Here is a 25,910-nt window from a genome sequence, read left to right on the forward strand (position 1 = left end):
GTGACCGAGGTAGTGGAAAGAAGTGTGTTTTTGCAGTGATACGAGTTTCAATAGCACTTGTCATGGTTTCATACTGCTAGCGCTTCATACGTAAACGTCAAGCACAAGTTTTGTACACTGTGCAGAATATACAGCCGGTGGGACATAGCATCTAATGGAGTCCTAATTGATATGAACTCATTTATTTCATCCATCGTGAAGCACTTGTAACGATTTTACACTTGTAAAACTAAAATGCAGCTGTATTACTTCGTGTTTATTTCTGTCACCTGCAGAAATTTATTCCTTATAAACATGTCTTTTCATGCAAAATATTGAATTTTGCCTGTAAATCTTCCAAAATATGGTGTGCCAAAACTACACCAGCACCCCCTTAGCTTTTAGGTTTTTATGATTTGAAGTTCAGTATATCGGAAATTTAGACAATTAAATTTTTGGGTTAACTGCCTCAGATGGCGGCCCAGAACTACAAAATTTGCGGAAAAATAAACAGCATCAGGCAAAATATCAGCATGAGAGTAACAAAAGAGGTAATAAAGGTCATCAGTGTAGAGTGATTAGAGAGAAAAACAGTTAAATTCTGGACTATATGAATTTACGTAATAGGTAAATAGGCATAATATGGTAGTGTTTCAAACTCCCTGTCTTATTAACTAACCTAGGACGCTGCAGTAATACAGGGAAAACAGAAATGTAAAGCAAAGACTAATGAAAGGGGAATAATATCTAACCAAATATAGAGATATTGGGTATGATTGCAAAAGTAATGAAAAAAATATCGCAATCTTATCTCTTACATTTATAATAAGATAGAAATTGGAAATCGAAAGTGTGCTCTTTACCACATAATACTTTATAAGGAAGACATGAAGTGAAGTACTATGTAAACGCAGTGTACGAAGTTACCATAGAAAATCGCAAAGCTGTACCACACGCAAGGCACGTGATTTTATATTTCCACTTTCCTAGTTTATGGGTATATCCACGATCGCTGATGCGCCTGCTCCTTATGGACATATCCCCTCACTACTGCTTGACCGTCTGCTGTGTCTCTGCCCTGACTCGTTTATATAACATAGTGCTTTTTAGTGGACACACAGCATAGATTGGTTTGTGTTTCATGCACTGCAATTTTTGTGCTATATGTGCACACGCTGTAGTTATACTCAGCTTCTCTAAAGTCAATCGGCAACCATTAATGTAACTTCTCCATTAAGAAACACTTTCTAAGGTACTAAGAGTGCATTTCCTGCTGAGAAAAGCTCTTTCGTGAGTATAAGTGGCTGTTTAGTACCTATGCGTTTTGAAATTTTTGAGACGTGTGCTTGATAGGGGGCTCCGCCTCTAATACCCCCCTCTCTGAAAATTTATTTACATAATCCTGTAGTAAGGTGCTGTGATAGAAGTTTAACTTTATTCATCTCCATGTTCCTTATAACAGCAATTCTTTATAAATAGTTAGTGGCTCCTATATATTTCGAACCGGATTATTTGAAGTATATAGGAGCTACTAATTATTTGGCTGTTACAAGGAATATGAAATTGACTGGCTTTGCCCGTTTGTCTGGTGGCTAACGAGTTGTGCCTTTGGTACAGGAGATCCTGAGTTCTATTCCCTGTGGGAGAGCATAAAAAATGTGGGACATTAAAAAAAAAAAAAGTTCATTTCATGAAGATGTGTTAAGTTCAGTAATTATGTTTTGTGTACCTGTATTATGTTATGATGAATGTGCATTGTAATTACAAACAAGTACAACTTGCCAGTGAATATTTCTTGTATCAAGGTTCAATTTTTGACTGAAATATGAAAATTAGGGAAACGAAGTTTTCCTAATAAATGTCAAACTTACGTGGTATTTTTGTAAGGGACCATTAGAAAAATAAAGTAAAATATTTTAGAAAGAAACTTCAGTTCTTTTTGTGTAGTTTTTCCATGAACATTAAAAATATAGCACTAGAAGCTAGATAATAAAATGTACATTCATGTCCAAAATTATTGTCGCATGTCTATAATATGTTGTAGGAATATAATTTGATAACGAATTCGCCCGGTTTTTCTTATATAATGTTAGTATGTGTATAATCGGCAAAGACATGTATGTGGCAAAATTTCATGTCAAAAGAGTAGTTAATAAGAACAATAAAACGAAAATAAAACTTTTGTGTATTTAGCAATGTTTTATTTTATTCATTCTAATTTACGTATTTGTAATTCTTTTCCTATGAAATTTACCACAAATATACATTTCCCGATTATACACATAGTATCAGTATTAAATGTACCCTGCAAAGTCATGATCATATTATATTCTTACAAGAAGACAGTTATAGATATGCGACAATCATTTTGGACATGAGTGTACAGTACGTAAAATGCCCTTAAAGGTAACAACTGTTTTGATATTTATTATAAATTAATATTAAAATGCAAACTTTTAACTTTTATAATCGTAAAATGATTGTTACCATTTGTTGTGTAATCTCTATCTTTAAAAAGCTCAGTGATGTAGAGTCTTGTGGTGGTTGTCTTGTTCGATCCTAACCTGTGATCTATAGATATTTCTCTTTCCTTTTGGTGTTCATTTCGTGTACTTCCCCTACATGTAAGATCATTATCTTAAATACTATAGTTGAAAGACGTAGAACTAAGTATTTCATTTTCTGGATAGTTGTCCAGTATCCCGTATATTTGCGTGAAAAGGTAGTTCCAAACGGTTAACCGAACAACTACGCGTAATAGTCACTGTATTATACCTATTGGCCGCCGTGCATGACTAATCCAATTTTCTGTATTTAATTCACTAAACTAATTAACTCTATGGTCTATGGAACCCGGAGGTTCAATGCCACGTTGACAAAACCTCTCCTTTGTCTTCTGTCCTTATCCAACTGGATCCAGTTTCTATTTCGTATTACAATTTCTGCGAGATCCATCCTAATATTGTTCTCTCATCTACATTTTGCTTTCCCTAATGGTCATTTTCTGATTGGATTTCCAGTTAAAATTTTGAATGCATTACTATTTTCTTTCATTCTGGCTACATGACTTGCCCATCTAAGCCTTCTAGACTTGTGACCCTAACAATATTAGGCAAACGGTATAAATTATGCAGTTCTCATTATGAAGTTTTCGCCATTCCGTTGCTCGTAAGGTCCAAATATTTGCCTTAGTATTTTATTCTCAAATATTTTCAGTCTGCGTTCTTCACTCAGGATAAGCGATCACGTTTCGCAACCATTCACTCCATTTTTATTTATTTTATTATTATTATTATTTATGTAAATTCACATTTTAAGCAGAATTGACTAAGTGTAGAATCGTATGCATGACTGGGAGTGTCCATAGCGCATTTGTGTCCAGAGGATTGCATACATATTATGAAACGGTAAGTAAATCGAAAAGCATGCAGTGCATTGCCACTATAGTAAATAAAACAATTGTATCCAAACTACATTAATTGAAATAACTAAAGCTTTCCTGATGTCGTGATGAATACAGTAGTTCTTTGGGTAACAACCAGCTAAATTCAATGTCGTCCAACGTTTCGAGAGCTGACCACACTATTCTAATTTTCAGGGTATACTATAAGAATCAAACAGAAGCACTCTTTATACAGGACGTAACACTACATTAGGTAAGTTCTCACATTGCCACGTCCACATGTACGTTCCCCCGATTTTCGACCGAGAGCAGATTGTTGGTTCTCGACGAATGGGGCACGATTATGCAAATCCAATAAAGATATCTGGGAGCCGGCTAATAGACCGTCGATAAACGTGGTTTGCCCCAGCTGATTCATATCATACGGATCAATAGGACCAGATTTTGTCCCAAATCAAATCCCAGTTGAATGAGAGTTCTATCGGAAGTGTTAGTGCATGGACAGTTCAACGTTCCCTGCATCGTCATGATTTCAGGAGCCGCAGACCAACTCGGGTGCCTCTGCTCACAGACTGCCTTGCATGAGCTCGAAGACAAGACCATGGAACGGTGGAAACGGGTAGCCTTCAGCGCTTAGTCCTGATTCCGGTTGCATCGCGCTGATAGGAGAGTCCGAATCGGGCGATAACAGCGTGAAGTCTTGATCCCGCATATCAGATTGGTAGGTTTATTATGCCCTGGGGTATCTTCAGTTTGGGCATCATTTGAATCATTAGTTCGCGTAAGAGGATTCCTGAATGCCAACCAATATGTACACATCCTGGGGGACCCGATACATTTGCTCAGGACTATCGTTCACGTCAACGGTAGGGGCATTTTTCCAGCAAGATAATTGTCCAGTCCACAGGTCTCAGATTGTTTACGCACAGTTGGGTGGTTTGAGGAACATTCTACCAACTTCCAGTTAATGCAGACCCCCATCCGAAGTCCAGTATGACATTTATGGAATGTCATCGAAAAGACTGTACGGAGCATACAGCCTCCACCAGTGAACATGAACTCGCTGTGGAAGAACGCATGGCTTGCAATGCCTTCAGACGACATCCAGAAGCCGATAGAATTATTACCTCACCCTGTCGCTGCAGTTCTTAAGGACAGGAGAAGGATTACACGGTACTAGGTAAGTGTGGGTAATTCAGTGGCATGTCAACATAATAAGTACTAGCAAAGGAAAAGGCGGAATGTGCTTGGTCGATAGAGATACACTTAAGCCTTTGAACCGTACGTACACTCATGTCCAAAATTATTGTCGCATATCTATAACTGTCTTCTTGTAAGAATATAATTTGATGATGATGTTGCAGGACACTTTTTAATACTGATACTATGTGTATAATCGGGAAATGTATATTTGTGGTAAATTTCATAGGAAAAGAATCATAAATATGAAAATTAGAATGAGTAAAACAAAATGTTGCTAAATGGAGAAGAAAGTTTTATTTTCGTTTCATTGTTCTTATTTACTGCTCTTTTGACATGAAATTTGCCACATACATGTCTTTACCGACTATACACATACTAACATTAAAGGACATACCGGGTGAATTCGTTATCAAATTAAATTCGTAGAACATCATATTTATAGACATGCGACAATAATTTTGGACATGAGTATACCTGGAATGATGTTGCATACCGGAAGGAAATAATGAAAATATCAAACAACATAGAATAACCGGGGATACTTACTGAAATTGAAATAATGAAAATCTCTGTATTGTCGTATACGCCAGCAAATACGGCACTTCGGTATATATTTTAAGCATTACATTTTATTTTTTTAATACAAAACCCTTGTACTTCGTACTTCATCGTTTCTCATAGTTGTTCCTCTTTGCCCAGCAGTCGGTCGTAGAAGACATAACAAAAGTGAACTACAATTATTTCTCTGTTATCGTAGTAATTAGTGTTGTTAATGTGCGAATAATTTCATATTCGAATTATATATTTTACAAATAGTCAAACTAAATCATTCTTCGATTGAAATATACATTACGTTTTCATTAGTAAGGCTATATTAAATGAAAGCTCCTGCTTCAAATAATAGAGTTTCTATCTGAGAAAAGCACCAGGATTACGCGCACAGAAAGACCACGATTTAGCCATATTGTCACAAAGGGATACTCATGATTCTTCAAGTAGAGAATAACTACCATTAAAACAAAACAAAAAAAACGAAATTTACTTATTACATAAGCTAAAAGTTGAGTGACGTATTTTCCCTTTTCTGATGGGAAATACTATCATTAATAGAACCAATAACAAGTCAACTTGTCCGTTGTCCATAAAATATTAGCTAGTGACTTTTTGAAAAAATTTCGAGAGCTTCACCAAGTAGGAAAACGGAAAACGTCATGGAAGATATAATCCAATAATCTTCCACGATTTTTTTTTTTTTTTTAAATTTAAAACTAAGTGTTCAGTAAGAAAAGCAGGAGACTTTTCTCCAGTAGTTTTCCACAAGTAGTGGTCCTATTTACCGCACAAAGCACCCACAGCGCTTAGTATAACATACAGCTGTTTGTAAAAATCACACCAATTATACAAAACTAATTACAATTTCAGGAAGCTACAATTCTTCTGTGATGAATCAGTACGGCGTGAAGTATTCACGTGTTTCTATAATCATAAAATCGAGTGAAGCAGGCGCTGAAAGTGTTCCTGAGGAATCACCTACTGCGATGTTCGTATGCGAGTTCACAACACTTCCGACGAACGAAGTGCCAACCAAGCGCATCCCAAACATGTTCGAGGAACATCATTAAGCTCCATCTTACAAGTAACAAAACGGAAGTGACGTTGCTACTAACACTTATTGCCCTGGTAGCGCGGTTCAAGAAAGGAAAGGAAACGGAAAAGCTAATGAAGCAAAGGGGCTGACTTTTTTTTTTTTTTTTTTTTTTTTTTTTTAGGATTACTTCTTTTTAATTTCTTTTTACTGTCAATCAAGAAAACTGGACCACAAATTCACTTAATTACTCACACAGATCAATTTAATAGCAACTTATAATCCCGCCGAACAACAGTGACAACAACTGATTTGAGCTAATTAATGTGTTCAAACTTACATTATAGCAATATATATATATATATATATATATATATATATATATATATATATATATATATATATATATATATATCTTCATTGTTTATCTACTGTAAAAATAACCGCACTTATTTAAAGGTTTTCGATTCAGTTTGTTTCAGCGCGGATAAATCTGACAGTCGTAATTTGCGTCGTCCTTTTTTTTTAACTGCTGTTAGGATAGTAGGTACTTCTTTATTCAGTCGGACCTCGATAACTTTTTTTTTTCAGATTTCCGAACTCTTCAATAACACTCAATGTTAAAATAACCTCTTCATAATCATATTTAAAACATATAAAACATAATCATATTTAAAATAATCTCTTCTTAATCATTATGAAACATATTTAAATATGTTTCATAATCATATTTAAAAAACCTCGGTAACTCGAACTTTCGTATCTGCGAATTTCTACACGTTTTCCTCTATAATTCGGATTTCTCAATAATGTGATCTCACCAACTCCAAGCTATAGCTCTATGCTTTTTCGTAATTGTCATTGTTGCCAGTCCTATCATTGTATACTGTAATTGTGTCTAGTATTTTATTTTTAATTTAAGGAACTTTCAGAACTTCAAGTTACAGAGATTGAACGAATAAAACTTCGAGTTATAGAGGTTATATATCACTTTTAATGAGGAACGTGAAACTCTGGCATTTTGAGTTTTTGTTGGGCCACCTTGATTACTCGAATTTTTGTCTATTCCCTTCAGCTTCGAGCTATCGAGGTCCCACTGTATATATAAAAGACCGTGTCTGTCATCAGATTTTCGTGTATATATATAACCTAGAACCAATGAACTTTGTACACAGATCTAATCGCGTACAAAGTAGGTTTTTCGATTTGCGACTCGAGGGCCGGGGCTAAAATTATACAATGAACCATAGTGCCTATGGTTCTGTAGAAAACAGCAAAATAAACTTTTCCTGCATCTGTACAGAAGCAGCTCTGAGCGGTTGCTTCAACAACGTCGGTCAATGTGTTTGCGGGTATTACTCTACATGCCGGTATAATTTCTTCTCAAAGGTATTGTAGTGCAGCCTGTTTCCTGCAATACACAACATTCTTTAAGGTTCCCCAAAGAGAAAAAGCTCAGATATATTAAATTCTGAAACTTGATATATTACTTTAAAATTAACTTCCATTCTTCAAATGTCACGCATGCACCCGGTCATTTTGTTTTACTATCGTACGTCAAATTTTACGGTCACGAGAGTTCAGAAATCTGTTGAAGAAACACCACACTTCATATTGTGATGATTTAATTTCGGAAACAATACGCACATACCATCTAATACATACTTTTGATGGACTCACATAATATCGGAAAGTTCGATAATACGTAACTAAAACTTGTTGTCTTACAGATTGTTGAATATCGTAAGCATCATATTGACAAACTGAACTAAACCAACAAATATTTTTTTCTATCTATTTTGTATATGGTTTAATGTATCTTAATACCGAAAATCCTATTGATAATTTGTCTGTTACATAGGCGTAGATTTCCTTGAATTTTGTATTGGTCTTTTCAGATATGATACATGTCTACACACCAAAAATAATATGATGTGTGCCTTTCACTAATCCATTTAAGAATTACTTCCTTATTTCAGTAGCGTGGGGATTTTCCTATTACGCTTGGGGGATTTTCTATCCATAGACATCGTTCTTATGACTTGAAATACTTAAAATATTATTTTAGTTTAACAATATAATTAAGGAACTGCTTCTACTTTCAATGTATATTGTTATCTGGTTAATTACAGAAGGTTGTTCGCTTTATATCCGACAATTTTTGACGAGTTCTCATCTTAAGAGATACCGCGCCTCCACCACCGATCATGTTCTATTGGACTCCCAGTATTGTGGACTATCACATGGTATCGCAGTTTCCATTGCATCAAGCTCCGGCACAGGACAGGCATGGGATAGGACTCCCCCCCCTGCATGCTTCCCATAGACCATCCAGGGTGCGCGAGTGGCAATGTTGAAGACGTCACTTCAACAGTCTTAAATTCTCAAAAAGTTCATTGGATTGGCATCTGGGATTTTTACAGGAATGTCTTCAAACAGAATGATACGAATTCCTAATTCCTTTGCCATTCCCTGATAAAAACATAGTGGTATTCTGGCGGTATGACTCCGAAGCCTTGTCCATATGGATAATCACTTAGTCCACGTTCATTCCAAACAATTGTGATATGTCTCTCCGACAGATGTGTGTCAGAATGGATTCTTGGAAGTATCTTGCATTCACCTTCACGTTTTTGCCAATCTTGTGTATCTGCAACTTACCCTCATATCCGAATCCCGTAACAACCATAAAGCTACGAAGGAAACTTCTGCTGCAATAACGAACTAAGTTGCTGTGCCCCTTGCCGTTAATGTCACGGTATGTGATCGTCCGAATGTGACCATTAGCAGAGATGGACATATTATTCATCCATCGTGACAACTTTCTTCTATTTGGAACCCGACAGATATTTTTCATACGGTTTCCTGCAGTTCGTCTTACGGTCAGCAATGTGACGAGGTAGCAGGTAGTGTACACGGGTCTTCCACACTCTTGAACTTGAGGCGCTTGCAAATTGTTTTGTTCCAGTAGGAGGATAGGTGTCCAAACTCACGAGCTCGAAACTCGCACTCAACCGGGCACGGGCTCAATAATTGAGCGCGAGCTCGAGCCTTAATGAAATAAGAGAGCGAGTCCGAGTGAGCGCGAGCCCAGTCGGGAGAAGTGAGTGTGAGCCTACTTGGGATTAGGGCACGAGCCCATTCGAGAGAATTGAGTGCGAGTCCAGTTGAGGGAAGTGATCGCGAGCCCGAGTGAGTGCGAGCTCAGTTGAGAGGAGCGAGAGCCCAGTTGATGGAGGTTAGCGCGAGCTCAGTTGAGAGAAGTAAGTGCGAGCCCGCGCTCACGTGGACTCATTTGTTTCTGAGATTAAAAGATAAGAAAAAAAATCCGTGTGCAGACTTGAAAAAGAAGATTGAAGCGACTTTACTGTCACTATTTTAACAAAAATCGATTCAAATAATAGTTTGGGCTGTCGGAAAAACAGGAAAAGTTAGAAACTTTCGATTAATTTTAACAACACTATCAGGGAGTGGAAATTGGAGGGTAGAGTACGCCATTAATCAGCCCAATTCGCGAGCTCGGCATTCGCGCTCAATAATTGAGCCCGAGTAATCCCAAGCCGCAATGAAATACGTGAGCGCGAGCCGTCGAGAGAAGCGAGTGCGAGCGTGAGTCTGAGTGAATGCGAGCCCAGTCGAGAGAAGTGAGCGCGATCCCTGTTATGATAAATGATTGCGAGCGCGAGCCCAATTGAGGGGTGTGATCGCGAGCCCAGTTGGAAGAAGCGAGCGAGACCACTGCAAAATGGTCATCTATGGTAGGCGGTACGAGGTGGAATCTGTGACCCATATATCACGTTGCGTCGGGGGATTTTCTTGGCACGCCAATTGATGGATCCCTCTTAGCGAGTGTAACTTTGCTTGCAGCCCTTCTTCTGGTGATTTTAGTGGGTGCAAGGGGAGCCTGTTGTGTGTAACGGGACACAATAGCTTCCGCAGTAGTAATCCCCCGAGTGTTAACCTATTCTCCTGACAGTGTTGCACAATCCGTACGAATGAAAATTTGGCATACAAAAGGGCCATAACGTAACCCTCCCAATAGCGGTTGATCTTCAATGCCATTTGATAACACGCACCTACAAGGTCCGACACAACAATCTCCCACCAGCAAACCCATGGTTCCAGCACGATACGACAGGTGGCAGCACCGATTCGAAAATGGTCGAACAACCATCTGTACACTAACACTTCCGTAATGGCCCTTTTGTATGCAAGTAACTGCAAACAAACAAATTTTATATCTACCAGGAAACACGAACTTTTAGAAATAACGAACAAAATTTGTGGAACATTTTTTTTTATTTACAAAAAAGGAGTTTGCAACATTTTCCAACTGCATTCTTTTTAGATTAACAACAAGAAATGTAAAACTTGGCAAGAGACAATTGACTTCCAAACACACACACACACACACACACGTACACGTATAATTATCATCACCACACAAAACTTTTGTACTAAGTCTATAAAAACAAATATAGTAGAAAATAAAACGACTCTTTCTGTTTGTATATAAACATAACGTTTGTAATACCCAACTTTGACAAATATTATAGTTTAATGGAAAATATACTTCCATCACGAAGATTCTTCCTTTGCTTTTGTATGTGCTAATTCTATGAAGCGATACACATCTTTTAAAACATTTTTTTTTTTCAATAATACTATGAAGTGAAAGAACACTGAGAACTTCATTTTGAAAGTTGACATATTCAAAATAGTTAACAGAGATAATTAGAAGTAAGTATTTTATCAAACATATACACCAAAGTATGTTGAGCTCTACAAAATTCCATCTGAAATAACTTCACAAAAGAGAAAAAGAACTTGGTCGTCATTTCGTAATGTAATATCAATACGTAGCAGCAGTGCTTAGACTATAAAGACTGGTCAATAATATATTTGCTTACATGGCTACCCAAAAGAGAAAATAAAGTACGTTTAGTTGTACAACATATATACACAGAGAGTGCGTAAATTTAATACACAGATTGAAAAAAAATATGAACGAAGGATCAGCGGACCACAGATAGGGAAATGGTGGTACACAGTACTTGGGTAGGTATACCTATCACGTATAACCTATTGCAAAAATGGCTACTTGTTTCTTCTAGGAAATAATACCAACTAATTATTATAAACTTGGTATGTTAGATAAATCAGCATCTCATATATTCAACGTAGTTCTCAATAGAATATTTATAACGTGCGGGAAGTTTACAGTTTACTATAAACTAAGAATTCTGCTGAAACATGAATATCTGAAGTCATATGAACAGTAATGTTTGGAAGCCTATAAGGTATTTCGATTCGATTGTAGCATAAGCGGCCATGCCATACAAGAAGTACGCTTGTTCAATGCATTTTATTCGTTACTGGTTACAAATCTAATCAACCTATTCTATACTGGTTACTCTGCAGAACAATAAAAGTTCAGTGGTATCTAACAGGGACGAGAATCATTTGCGGTGTTTCGAAAGAAAAATAAAAAGAACAGACTTTACTTATCAAAGTCCAAATGCACAGCATACTGCACCTATATTACTCATTTGAGTAACACGAACAGAAAATATCAAGTTACAGCTAGAATGCTTCTGAGGAAAGATACCTTTCGGAAAGCCAATATTAATGTGACACGATGACTTAAAAAGCTGAATCTTTGAAAACAAGATTGTAGGAAGTTTGGTTGGATTTACTTCACATACAATAAATATCACTGACAGCATTTTTGTGCTTTCACGAAGCCATGTAGCGAGCAAGTTAAACTGCACTATTAAAAATTTTGGCAGCGATATTATTTATGGTGGAAAGAGATTAATAATAATCTGCTAAGTACTCAGGAAATACTCATCACTTACATTAACCAATTGAAAAAAAAGAAAAGAATCGGGAACCAATAATAGGACAGTGTTATCAAAATTAAAAAAAAAATGATAAATATAATAACACCCAATAAACAAAAACTGAGAGACAAAAGAATAACAAATAAAGAAAAATATATAATTTTACACAAAACATGAACCCACACTGGACCCGACGACCAAATTATTTTAACTATACCATTACGATAAAACTACACATTTACTGGTATTGCAACACAACAGGTTTGAAATGATTTCTTTTCTGCTATCTTCTCACAGCATTTAACTGTTTCTGACATAAATAGGAAATAACGAAAAATACATAAATACCATGTTACTGTTAGCAGACATTGTCTCAGACAGAAAATATATATAATTTCTAATAGGACAACAGTAGAACATTTTTTTCTTGAACATAGCGTGATAAAAAGTATTATACTTCACTTACGAATCATATATTTATTTACTAACTTTAATCTAGTATTGCTATCATATTTATTTCATACTTATCTTAGCCCCACAAAGTTCCTTTATCCACTCTATTCTATTATCCTCACAATTGCCAATTAAAGTAATAGGGTCGGGTGAGGCAAGAACGTTCCCTTAAATATACAAGTGTTTTTAACTAGTTAATCGTAATACCAGTCAGAAAGACAGAGGGATTTCTGTTGATTATTATTACCGCTAGAGTGCCTTACAAATTTCATGGCGGATGAATGAACAACGACAACACACTCTCTCTGTCATCAGACCTGCTACCAGCTTATGATGAAAATTATACTCAAAATGGTGTTGACATTTGAAAGCCACTCCAAAACTCAGTTATTCTTTATTAATAATATCGGCATTTTTAAAAGAAGAGAATTCGAAATTAATCCTTTATGTTGGAGTTGCACTTGGTGCTTTCAGAATGTGAACTGGGGCACAAGTGATGCCTACGTCAAGCAATCTTGATTATTTCATTTACATTTCGGTTGTTTTTTTACTTTCAGGCAGTGATACATACATGGTGGGGAAAAGGAACATGCGCAAGTCTCCAAGAAAACATTATTTTAATATTTTTTTTTAAAGTCTTGAAAAACAATTTCCCCACTAATATAATAAATGCAATCATTGGCATAAAGATATAAATAAAAATGTAATTGCTTGAATATGCAGCCAGCGCCATCATACAGAGTGCTATGTCCAAAGCAAAAGTATTGGTAACTATTCTTTAAAAACTTGCACGTTATTCATTCATTTGTGGAAATATCTACCTTAATATATCCCTAAAGAATGGAACTGGGTATCATACATATTTCGTAGAACAGCAACCATTTAAAGGTTAGTTTTGCAGATCTGGGATCTTACCTCACCCTACCTACTTAAATACATGCTTTTTCGGCAATAACTAGTACTTTTCCATTCTAGTACTTTTCTTTGGAAACTTACAGAATTAACGGAAACTGTTCTAAAACTGCTTCATTTCTCCCTAAATTATTGACCAAAGAAAATGTATTGACTAGGTATATATACTTTACTGGTGACTGTGCACCGTCCGAAACTTAGTCAATTTATAACTTATATAAATCACTAATTATCGACTTACTGGCATAAGCTTCAACAATTTTAGAACAAAAAATAGTTTACGTGCTAGAAAATCCACGTGAATAAAATAAATCATACGCTTAACAAGAATCTCATTTTAAAAATCCTTGCGTTACTGGTTTCGGATCTAATATTTTGGCTGCAGGTCATCAGCTTTGGTTACGCAAATGGTAGAAATAAAAACTAAAAAAATAACAGGAAGATAGTCTGTATGGAGTTGTACTTTAAATATAGTGTTGAAATTGTGTTGAATTTAGGATTTCGCACTGTGAGTATGCTCTACATAGACATGTTTAAAATATATTTATTAGTTATAACTTATTTTCATTTGTTTTACGTTTCATCAAATACAAACTTAGTTAATATTAATTTTTCTTTTCTTTCCTTTAAAGAAAGTGTCCAATCTACCAGTTGAAAAGAAAAAAAAGTAAGAAAATACCTTGAAATGTCTTATCCATAAGAATTACATTTCTATTTTATTTTTATTATTATTATTATTATTTAAGATTGAATTTTCAGACTTCAATTGACACTGGAGAAATCCGTCTTAAGTACTTTTTGAACAAACACATTTAAAATAAAATATATTCGTTGGTTCAAAAGGCGAGTTTAGATGAAAGAAAAGCGATCGAAAGATTACTATACCCAAAATGTTTCTTGCTACTATGAAAATCCTTAATTTTTTCCCCCAAAAAATTCAACAAAAAGCTCTATACATTTTTTTTTCTTTTTTTGAAAGTTCACCCTTTCATTTATATTTCGTTTGCATCACGATTGGCACAAAGCTTAAATTTATTCATTTTGTTTATTTCCCTTCTTTATATATAAAAACGAAATTTACACGTGTGCACACACAAAAACGTCAAAATTCTTACATCCGCCCTCTGAATATATAAAAATCTATTTAAAGTGATATATACTGTATATATTTTACCGCAGACAAGAAAATAGTTTTCGTAATCTATTAAAAAGTTACGGTTTCTCTTTTTTTAATTACTGCGAAAGCAAACTAAAATTTCTACCAGTACGAAAAAAAAGAAAAGACAAAAAAAAGAAAATATGAAAATTTTTTGCACACTCGTGTATCTTTTTTCCAGAATAAATACCTTTTTGTTTTGTATTTGAAGAAAATAAGCAGGTACTAGCCTACACAGAAATACTATCACGCTAACTCATGGAATTCTGGAATCCAGCAAACAGCCATTTTCTTTCCATATTGGCTCCAATTCCAGAGAGTTCTTGACGAAACACAGCAGGAAACCGAGACATAAGGCTTTCAACATCACTTGGTCGTAGAGTAGGCTCTATTTTCTGGAGATAAGACCAAATATAATCTACTCCAGCTCCGAAAGGGTGGACATGAAGAAACGTTGAAATGAGACCTGAAACAGACATCAAGCATGGTAATCTAAAACCTCTGTAAGCAATTGATTGATTGATTGAAAGCTTAATAGGGACGTCAGCAACGAGGCTATTTGTCCCCGTCACGATCAATATGACTAACTAAAATATATATATATCAAAATATAAGAAAGATACTGCTGCAAAAGAGAAGTAAAAACCCAAACCAAGAGATAAAACAATGAATATATGAGAATAACAAATATATAATTATAAATACTAATACAAGGCTCATAGTGGTCTGGTGTCTTGTAAATAGTTGAAAAGTGACCAAAAGTACACGAAAAAGTGAGCAAAAGCACACGAAAAAGTGAGCAAAATCTCATCATGCCCCTTTTTTTCCTTTGTAAATTTCTCCATCACCTCTCTCTGTTTGTTGTTTTGTTTCATCTTTTCTTCTTTACTTCTTCTTTTTGAGCTTCCTCCTTTCTTAGGTTTTCTAAGTATGCTTTGTAGTTACGGTAAGCAGACTTAACAGATGTAAAAAAAGCTTCTGAGTAAGTAGAACCAGTTCTGGCCTATTTCCGAATTTCTTCACGCCAGACATTATATTTAACTTAGCATTGAGAGTTCTCAAAGCCATGAAATATTCAAATTCATCACCTACTCTTAAGAACACACAAAAGCATAACACAAGATGAACATGATGAACCACACAAACACAAACCCACAACCGTTGAATGGAGCGTTAACTATCACGGGAGAAAACTTAAAGACTATTATGATAGAAGAAAGAATAGACACAGAAGGGTTCTCAACCCCACTTTGAGAGCTTAAGCATCCACCAACCATCCACTGTGCTTAGAAAGAATAAAAGCTGAAGCGAGAATAAAGCTGACTGTTTCATATGTGGCAGCTGAAACTTTCAGAAGAGTAATGAGTAACAAGTTTCTGCCTTTTTCCATTTATTTTTATATTTTTCTTAGAAAACTGCCAATGCAAAACATAAATCACACGGAAAAGTCACTTTACCTCCCAAAAAAAGTAACTTTTAGTGACAAATTTGTAAAAAAGTAACTTTTAGTGATCAACTTCAAACATAGTAACTTTTAGTTAAAAAAAAAAAAAGTGACTCGCTATGAGCCCTGTAATAGTAGTAACAATGAAGCAAATATATTACTAAAGTAATAATAGTGAAAAAATAAAATATCAGAAATCAAAGTTTGAGGCGAACCTTTCCACGTGGGCACTCAGTATCCATCAGGTCGTCTTCCACCATATCGCATTTCAAGGAAACTGAAGGTAGCTTAGAAACAGGTGGAGACTTTATTATTTCCGGGGAAACGACCGTATCATTAAAGCAAATTGTAGCATATCTTTTCCTTTAGTAATTAAGTGATCTAATTCCTGGTCGAGGACACGTACAATCTACGATGCTGTTCTAGCAACTTGAGCAAATAATACCTTTTTTTTTTCTTTCTTCTTTTAATAACCCATTTATCCTATTTTGTGCCAAACTTAATGTGTTTTAGGCACACCTTTCATTCTTTTTACAATTTGGAAAAAATATTACACATTTCTTTTCGCGTTTTCTTCTAGTTTATTTTTGATATGAAGTGAGGAATTCGTTTAAAATTTCCGATACATTATTGCTGCAAATATTATTATTTTTTATTTATATCGTTCTTGATGTCAACCCACTTATGAAGTTGATTATTTGTACTTTATATTTTGTGGTTTAATAGGGACGTCAGCATACAGGCCATTTGTTCCCGTCACGATCAACACGATTGCTCAAACACGGACTGCCGTAAATGAAATTTAAAACCGAATATACAAAATATAAGAAACAAAAAACTGCTGCAAAACAGAAATAAAAACCAACAACAAGAGTCAAAATAATAAATATATGAGAACAGCAAATATATAACAATAAATATTAACAAAGACTTTATATTTTACACATGCATTTAACGATAATAATAATAATAATAATAATAATAATAATAGTACCAAAAAGTATGGGCCACAGCATTAAACTTTCCAAAACGCACTAAATCACATTATGCTTCAGTTATTACTGAAATATTTATTTTTGAAATACGAATACAATTTTAAGATGTTTTCGGAAAAACTTTGTTCAACGAAAACTCACACCTATACTATTCCTTGTGTATTTTTTACACACAAATGATTTATCTCATATTATCAGGTGAGATATTTATTTGTGAAATGTGAACAAAATTGCAAAAGTTGTTTGGAGAAAATTCTCCGAAATAAACTCAGTTCTAAGGGTAGACTATCCTTTGTGGATTTGTTTCAGGACAAATAAGTTATGCCATATTGTCAGGTTATTAATGAATTACTTATTATTGAAATATGAACAATTCGTATGCAAATACGGAAAAGCTGCACCTGGTCACCAGAGCATTTTGCGCTGGTTTTGCCAGTTTCGTGATACTAGTTGTCTGTATAAAGGAAAAGCACAGGCAACCGCGCATCTGAGAGGAAATCGTGGAGCGCGTGAGACAGAGCTTCGTGCGCTGCCCAGAATAATCAACCGTTCGTGCAAGCCGTAAACTGGACATTCCACAGAAAAGAGTGTGGAATGTTTTGCGGCGGCGTTTCAATTTCAAACCCTACCGTTTGCAACTGTTACAACGAATGCACGCTAAACTTTCGTAATGGATGAACACTTCGCATATTCTAATACAAAAACTCTCCTCCTGTACTGCCGCCATCTTGTAGAGTGCCGTCATAGGCCTGCCATCTAGGGTGCACATGAGCCAAAGAGGCGGGCTTTTTAAACTTGGTGAGTGTATCTATCTTTTAATGTATCACCCGTCTTTGTACGTCGTATACTTGTCATTAAACAGTGCTTTGAAACCCGATTAATTATTTAGGATAACCTGGTACAGTATACCGATTACACACTATTCAATGAATGTTAATATTAACTTCGACTCGTTAATAGCTACATGTGAAGAATAGTTTTACATGTAGAAAGTTACTACGATAAAAATAACCTATTTTTACTGGCCCTCCTGTGTTATATCCCGATACATTGCTGGGTCTACTGGGGCTTGTACTTGATAATATCTGAAGAGAAAACTTTCTGAGAGGGATTCATTTGCGGACATTTTGTTGCTTAATATAGCCACCCAGCAATAGTAAAAAGTGTACAGAAAAGGAAAGCTAGTGTGCTTTCCTTGTCCGATATGTGCCCGACACGTCCCTACAGTACGTGGTCGTCCCGACATTATGAGAACACGGTTCCAGCCCGCTCGAACCCCGAATACAGTGCGCATCATTACGACAGCAATGACATAGGACAATCTCCTACCGCAAATGAAGTTTGGAAATACGACAAGGCAGCTCAAAAGACACAGTTTCCAATATTATCCTAAAGAACCTCATATTGGAAACGCATGACAAAGCGCAGATACCGCTTCACAGAGCGCCAAATCAGAATTGCAAACGCTACGCAACTATGAAACAGAGTGGCTAAGCGATTAGCTTACGTGCCTTTGGCGTGGGAGACCCGGGTTCGATTCCCAGATGAAGATAATGTGGTTTGGATTCCACGTTTAATCAGTAGGTCTCGTCTCATATAGTCTCGCTTCTGAAAGGGACGTTAAACCAGGGTGTCTACTAAAATTCCAAAACGAAATTTCGTGACTTTTTCTTTTCCAAACCATAAAATTTCGTAACATTCTCAAGAGCGAATTAGGCCGAATTTTCATGCATGCGATAGAAGTGTGCTTTGTGTGTTTTGGTAGCGTCTAAAACCGATCATAGACATTTCTGGTGGTGAATTTTGACGTTTTATAGAACAAAATTTTCCAATCTGTTCTTATATTTGTACAGATTAAGAAAAATCGTGACCCAAAATCTAAATTTCTTAACTTTCATGACCGTTTTCTGATTTCGGGACTTTTTCGTGACTTTCGTGATCCACATACACCCTGTAAACTCAAAATCAACTCAGCAACTATGAAACATACCTCGACAATGGATGTGTACCCTTGATGAGCCTTGATGATCCATTTTCTATTGTCAAACAGACCACAAAAACATTCTGACTTTGTGTTTTAGTTCAAGGAAAAGTTTACCAAGGGATTTCTGGTGGTAGCGGGATATTGCAGTCGGAGATCGCTGCCACTCGTCGATGTGTCTTCTAATACCGAAGTAAATGGAGCTTGATTCCAGAAGAGCGTCATGGACCGGACGTCACAGACAAGGCCTCACTTCATTATTTAAAGATGCTCCGCTGTACAAAAATTTTCCGAAACTAACGTTTGCGACGGAGCACAATCTGAAAATGTTCCCTGCAAATGCTATCAAAATAATCGCACAAAAATGCTCTCGTGAAAGTTCATTGATTCAAACCAGTTGGTGGAAACCTGAAGCTTTTCACGCTAGATTTGCTCGTGAATCACAGATGAAGAAGTGATTCCATCTATTAGTGTCCATACCATGCACAATTACGCTAAAAATTCAGCTGGCATGTACCATACATCGCTCACATCCGGAGTGACCATCATATACCTGTTTTAATTTACAGAGCTCACTTATATTTTGTGTATTTTTTAAAAATTTCTCTTTCCATTTATCACATTATACTCTCCTCATTATTTATCAAAACCTTGTGATTTTGGAAAAGATCACAAATGGTCAAAATGAAACGACTCTTGAAGCAATCACACTAACGAAATCTGAGGTAATATCTTATAACATCTTTTCAGCCTCAGCGTGTTACTTAGTTCAAAGTAACATCAATTCTTTAATATAACATTACATATTTATATCCTATAGGCTAGAGAAAAAGACGAATGATAAATACCAGAGAATTATATTATTATTATTATTATTATTATTATTATTATTATTATTATTATTATTATGGATGAATAAATAAATAAATAAAAGAAAGAAAGAAAGCGTGAGTGAGTGAGTGAGGATAAAGGAGACGATGATAAAGCAAGTGGATAAAATTGGTGAATGAGAATGTGGAAGGAAACCGGAGCATCCTCAGAAAATCCACGGACATGATGTTGTCCACCACAAACTTACTTCGCCGGGAATCGAACTAAGAACCCCATGCACCAGAGGCAAGCGATCTACCACTGAGCACCATGCCCCCTTGAGTGAGGGAATGAGAGAACTCCGACAAAACTCACTAACATAATGTTACCCACTACAAATTCCCATGGCCTGGGTTTGAATAAGTAATTCTTTGAATCGAGGATGGGGTCTAATCTTTATGAGCTAGCTTACTGTATATTGGAATTAACATTAATTACTCAAGGAAAACAGAATAAACAGTATGAAGTACTTACCAATAAGCCGCGCCTCCTTCTCCGTAATGCGAGTACTATGAGGAGTAGAATCCGTGGTATCGATACGACTATCATCATCGTCATTTTGCGAGCCAGACTTATCATTGCTATCTGCAACGCCAGCAGCCCGAAGACGGGCTTCTAACTCTCGAGTATTTCTTTCGTCATCCACTTGGCGTCGTTTTGCTTCCAGTAGTTGCTGCACACAAACGAAAACAAAGAAGAGAAAAAAAAATAACATTACCAATTAATTCGATTTAATGAACTAATACGATAAAAGAGAGAGAGAAAAAATTGGTACCCAGTATTGGAAAGATAGAAAAATGTGATCACTGGATTTGCAGAATGTCGAATCTTGGTCTTCTACTCACTGAACAGATGATCTACCACTAAGTTCTTAGCAATGTGATCAGTTTTCTATGGAAGTTGCGTGTTCCTCAATTCTAAGTAATCACACAGCTTTCAACGACTGAATCAGCCATTGCTATAGAACCCTTTGTCTGTAACTGCTGGTTCTTAATAAATATCTCTTGAGCCACAATATCTATAACAGAACATTGAAACGTAAATATTTATTTATACCTTCGTTTAATATTCCTATTACAAACCATTAATTTCTTGAACATCAATTCTTCTGAGAACTTCGTAATCTTTCACTCTACAACCTCTCTTATTTATTTTTTCATTACAGTAACTAAGGAGCAATAATGATCATTACAATTTCCTTTTTCTTTTTCTTTACAAAATATGCTCCGTTGTCGCACCTCTGATCGTCTTTCTAAGACCTGTACAGATAAATAATAGTACAACAGTACAACCAGTACAACACATACAACATACCGTTGTATCTGGCGTCACGAACATGGATTTCATTTATTTATTAACAATAAATGAAAAGAATCCTGGACCGTACTAGAATACACATTTTGAACAACCTTTGTATATATATATATATATATATATATATATATATATATGATTACATTTTATATCAATATCATATATTAATCGCATAATTAAGCATATTCTTTGGCCTCACATTATAATATAAATAACAAGGTGCATCAACAGAAAAATAACTATAATAATACGGTCCCACAATTATTTTTAGATTCATTGGGATATATTTACTATAATGTATATAGTTTAACTCATGGAATTGAGCATAATTACATAGAGTTAAATATAAATATGTTCTCTATTAAAATTGATCCTTTTTTTTTTTTTTTTAATTCCTTTGACATCATTAGGATGTAAACACGGAATAAACATACTACACGAATATACATATAGAACACATAAACACATAAAGTGATTATGCAGTAATTGTAATGTTACGAACGCAATAAAACAATATAGCATACATTAACATTGAAGAAAATAATTGTTTTACTAGATAAATAGTTAAAGATAAAATAACATAAAGTAAAACAAAATAAATAAGTTGTATTATTATAAAATACGGCATTTATCTCATTTGAGATTAAGTTCCCTCTTTTATACATTATTTATATTAACTTTACTTATGATTTCAGGAGGGACTACATTTTTGACTAAGTCCATCCATTTCTTTCTAGTATTTTCTGTAGGCTACCATAACTTTATTTCATCGGCATTTCGTAATATTTCACAAATTACATATATTTTTAACGTACATTTTAATAATAAATTGAATAAAGAACACATTAACCATAGACGTAAGCAAAGGTCGATCTAATACAAATCTGTCGGACGCCTTTTTAATGGTTCAAGTTATTCGTTCAAAGGGCGCATTTAAGCAGCATTGGATAGCACAATCTATAGTACTTCTTTGTCTTTCACAGGATGTTACCATATTTTGATTCCTATTTACGAAATTCCTGCCATTTGCAAAACGATTTTGTGCAAAATTATGGTAATTGTTAGTACGGTTATAATTTCGGTGATTATTTCTGAAATTCCTATTACTATTTCTACCATTAGGTTGAGTTGAATTACCGGTACTATTTAGATTACACGCTCGTTCATTAAAACGACGATTGCCATTTCCTTGTGTGTGGGAGCTATTTCCATTCTGTACACTTATATTGCGAACAGGAGCATAATTAATAGGATTGCGGCTAACATTACCCTGACCTCTATTGGGATTTTTATTGTTCTTCTGCATCAAATATTGACTCTCAAAGTTCTGCACTAGCATGACCATATGACTAAAATTGACACATTGTGCAGACATTAACATTTGTTGCAATCGGAACGGCAATAGGATGCGAATAGAAGCAATTATACGCGATTCAGGATGATTAGGATTTAGAGCTTTTAATTCATTATATGTCGATACTACAAATTCCGTGACATTCTTGTGGCTTCGGGGATCGAAAACTTTGGTACGTAATAAAGCATCTCTGTTGGCAAGCATAAAGTCGTTTTCATAATTGGAATAGGGCAGCTTTAAAATCTGAATAAGCATGGAGATTTTCTCGGATTGCTTTGAACCACGTTAAACATGGAGGCCGTAGCACGTGCGGAAGTATCTTCAAGAATTTTGACTCTTTTATTCCTATCAATTCACATTCGTCCTCAAACTTCTCGATAAATACCCGTGCAGGAATATCATCAGGTCCACCGCTAAATTTGGTCAATGATTTTACCTCGTTAAATCGCAAAGGTTTGTCATTATTATGGGATTTTAAATATTTACCATAATATTTTGAATTCCTATAGGATGAATATTTCCTTCTTCTTCCAACTTCGGTACTTCCTTCACTATATCCCGAAGACTCACTATCCTCCAAAACTGGATGAGGTGTTACTGGTTCTGGTTCCTTAAAAAGAGACTGATTTCTATATCCACCATCATGAGGGATTACTGGTTCTAATCCATTATACGCAGCCTGATTTCTATGTCCACTGTGGGACTGGTGTCTATGTCCACCGTCGTGCTCTTCCTTAGTAGCATGGTACCACTCTTGTAAACAATTCATATCCTCTCGAAGTTCTCGGATGTGAAAAGTGTGTTCGTTAATTATCGATTCCATTGCTTTAACCACATCTTGCATCTCAGTATAATTTTGGGATACTCGTTCCATCTTTTGGTCATACTGCTTAAATCTCGTAGAAATTTGTTCCTCCAATTGACCTTCTATTTTGCATTGTAATTGATCCATTTTATCTTCCAGTCGTTCCTCAATTTTAAGTTGCAACTGCTTTAGGGAGTCCTCCAATTGTTGATGGGTTACATTCTGGAATTCCTCAAATTGTTGTTGAGTAACCATTTTTTGTTGGAACTACTCCAATTGTTGATGGGTTACATTCTGGAATTCCTCAAATTGTTGTTGAGTAACCATTTTTTGTTGGAACTCCTCAAATTGTTGATGAGTCACCATATTCTGTTGAAGTTGGTTCATTTGGCATGATATCTGCTTTAAAAGATCTGTCACGGTTTCAGGAGCAGGACTACCACTTTGTATAAGTCTGTCTTGGACACCTTCAGTTTCCGACATACCTCGGTTTATGCGTTTACCACTTCTTAGTATAGTAACATAAATATTGGGCTCAATTGTGTTCGTTGTTACTCTACTTCGGAACGATACACTAACTCCCGGTATGAAGGCACCATTTAATTATGTAACTGCTGGTTCTTAATAAATATCTTTTGAGCCACAATATCTATAACAGAACATTGAAACGTAAATATTATTTATTTATACCTTCGTTTAATATTCCTATTACAAACCATTAATTTCTTGAACATCAATTCTTCTGAGAACTTCGTAATCTTTCACTCTACAACCTCTCTTATTTATTTTTTCATTACAGTAACTAAGGAGCAATAATGATCATTACAATTTCCTTTTTCTTTTTCTTTACAAAATATGCTCCGTTGTCGCACCTCTGATCGTCTTTCTAAGACCTGTACAGATAAATAATAGTACAACAGTACAACCAGTACAACACATACAACATCCTAAATCTTAATTCTCAGTAAATTAGGAGAAAACAATTTTTTACGGTTACTAATCGCCATAAAGTAGTGCCTTCATGTTCTGCTAAAAATATATACAGGGTGTTTCAAAACAACATCGACAACGTTTAGGAGGCGATTCCTGACACGAAGATAAGATAAAAAGTATAGATCAATCTGGGTTCACAAATGCTTCCTTTCGGAGTTATAAGCTGCCGTAAACATGAAAAAAATAGCTTTAAAGGTCCAAAGTTCCAAAACTATGGGACCTACGTAGTCAGGTGAAGACTTCACTTAGGAACTAATATGTACCCTATTCAAATATAGTTCTTCAAATTATATGCCCGTATGCAAACTCCCTCTACAAAAATTGCTTCGTGAGTACTTTAAAATTCTGAAACATGTATTTTTGAGTAGAACACATATTAGTTCCTAAACGAAGTCTTGACCCGACTACAGTAGGTCCCATAGTTTTAAAGCTATGGACTTCTAAAGTTCAGTTTTTCATGTTTTCAGCAGCCTCTAACTCCAAAATGAAGCATTTGTGCACCCAGGTTGGTCCTGTCTTATTTTAGTGTCAGGAATCACCTCCCAACGTTGTCAGTGTTGTTTTGAAACACCCTGCATAAATGCTCTCATGCAATATTATCTTTCAGTATTTAATCACTACTTCATTCTGAAATAATTAGAATCTTAAAAAAAAATGGTCTTTTTTTGCAATAAACTCTTAATGGTACTATATTGGTAATAAAAACGGTAATATTTCTTTTTATAAACTTAAAAAGATCCTTAAACAAAGAATACGATTTGAATAAATAAAAAAAAAATCAAATTTTGAAGAATGTTCTCAGTAATCAGCTTGTCGAACCCCCCATGTAGCAGCGAGCAATAATTAAGCAATTTCATCTTGTTCCTCCGTATATTCATCTCTATATTTATTATATTTTTATTCTCTATTGTATATATTACTTGAATAATCACACTGTTCATTCATTACTATAATTTACCATTTTCTTTTTGATACTAGAGTTTAATATTTAAAAGGAGCGTCCAATATCAGGTGTGTAATCTTTAATTATTACTAACAGGAAGTGCCTGTTCGTCGCAAGGAAGAATATGGAATAAAGGTCTGCAGTGCAGCTCGATCTCATATACTCGTTAAGAATAAAAATACTGTTAATACGAAGAGTTGACTTTACTACTGGTACTACAGCCAAATAATTTAAATGTCTCTTCCCTACAGTTGCTTAGAAGTATGCCAAACCAACAATATAGCGAACAGACACAGCAACAACCGTGCTTTCAGCTTCATTTACCTAGTCTTACCATAAATGAGATTCTTGACTAGTTTCTCAAGCACTGTCTCCTGGTACACTTTGGCTGAGTTTTGACCCCCTTTTCATGGAGCTCCATTGTGCCCTCGTAGCTCACACCACACCATATCAGACTGAGGGAGGATGCTGACGCCTCTGAGTTCTGCGAACCTATTTACCAGCTTCTCTAAAGGATGTGGCATATATCCTGTTATCTTCTCAATACTGAAAATTTTTTCATCAGTGAAAAGGATTCGATGGTGCTTATTTGCTGCGTAACGCTTTGCTTTTAGAAGCTTCCGGCGCTTCAGTTCATTTGTCTGCAGATGTCCTTTGCGTTGTTTGTAACCATAGAG

The 25,910-nt window shown here is 35.4% G+C and overlaps 1 protein-coding gene across 1 annotated transcript in view; it reads right to left on the bottom strand.

The window, feature by feature from the left end:
* Window positions 1–10,651: 10,651 nt before the first annotated feature.
* The window catches only part of LOC145680359 (ecto-NOX disulfide-thiol exchanger 2), a 71,417-nt gene continuing 56,158 nt past the window's right edge, over window positions 10,652–25,910 (bottom strand). The window contains exons 12-13 of the mRNA XM_081750769.1: window positions 20,299–20,497; window positions 10,652–15,000 (exon numbers count right to left, since the gene is read on the bottom strand). Coding sequence (XP_081606895.1) covers window positions 14,786–15,000; window positions 20,299–20,497 — 414 coding nt within the window. The 3' untranslated portion in view covers window positions 10,652–14,785. The remainder of the gene's footprint in view (window positions 15,001–20,298; window positions 20,498–25,910) is intronic.

Source organism: Thermobia domestica, chromosome 3 (genome assembly GCF_964235325.1).
Source record: "Thermobia domestica chromosome 3, izTheDome1.hap1.1, whole genome shotgun sequence".
Lineage (NCBI taxonomy): Eukaryota > Metazoa > Arthropoda > Insecta > Zygentoma > Lepismatidae > Thermobia > Thermobia domestica.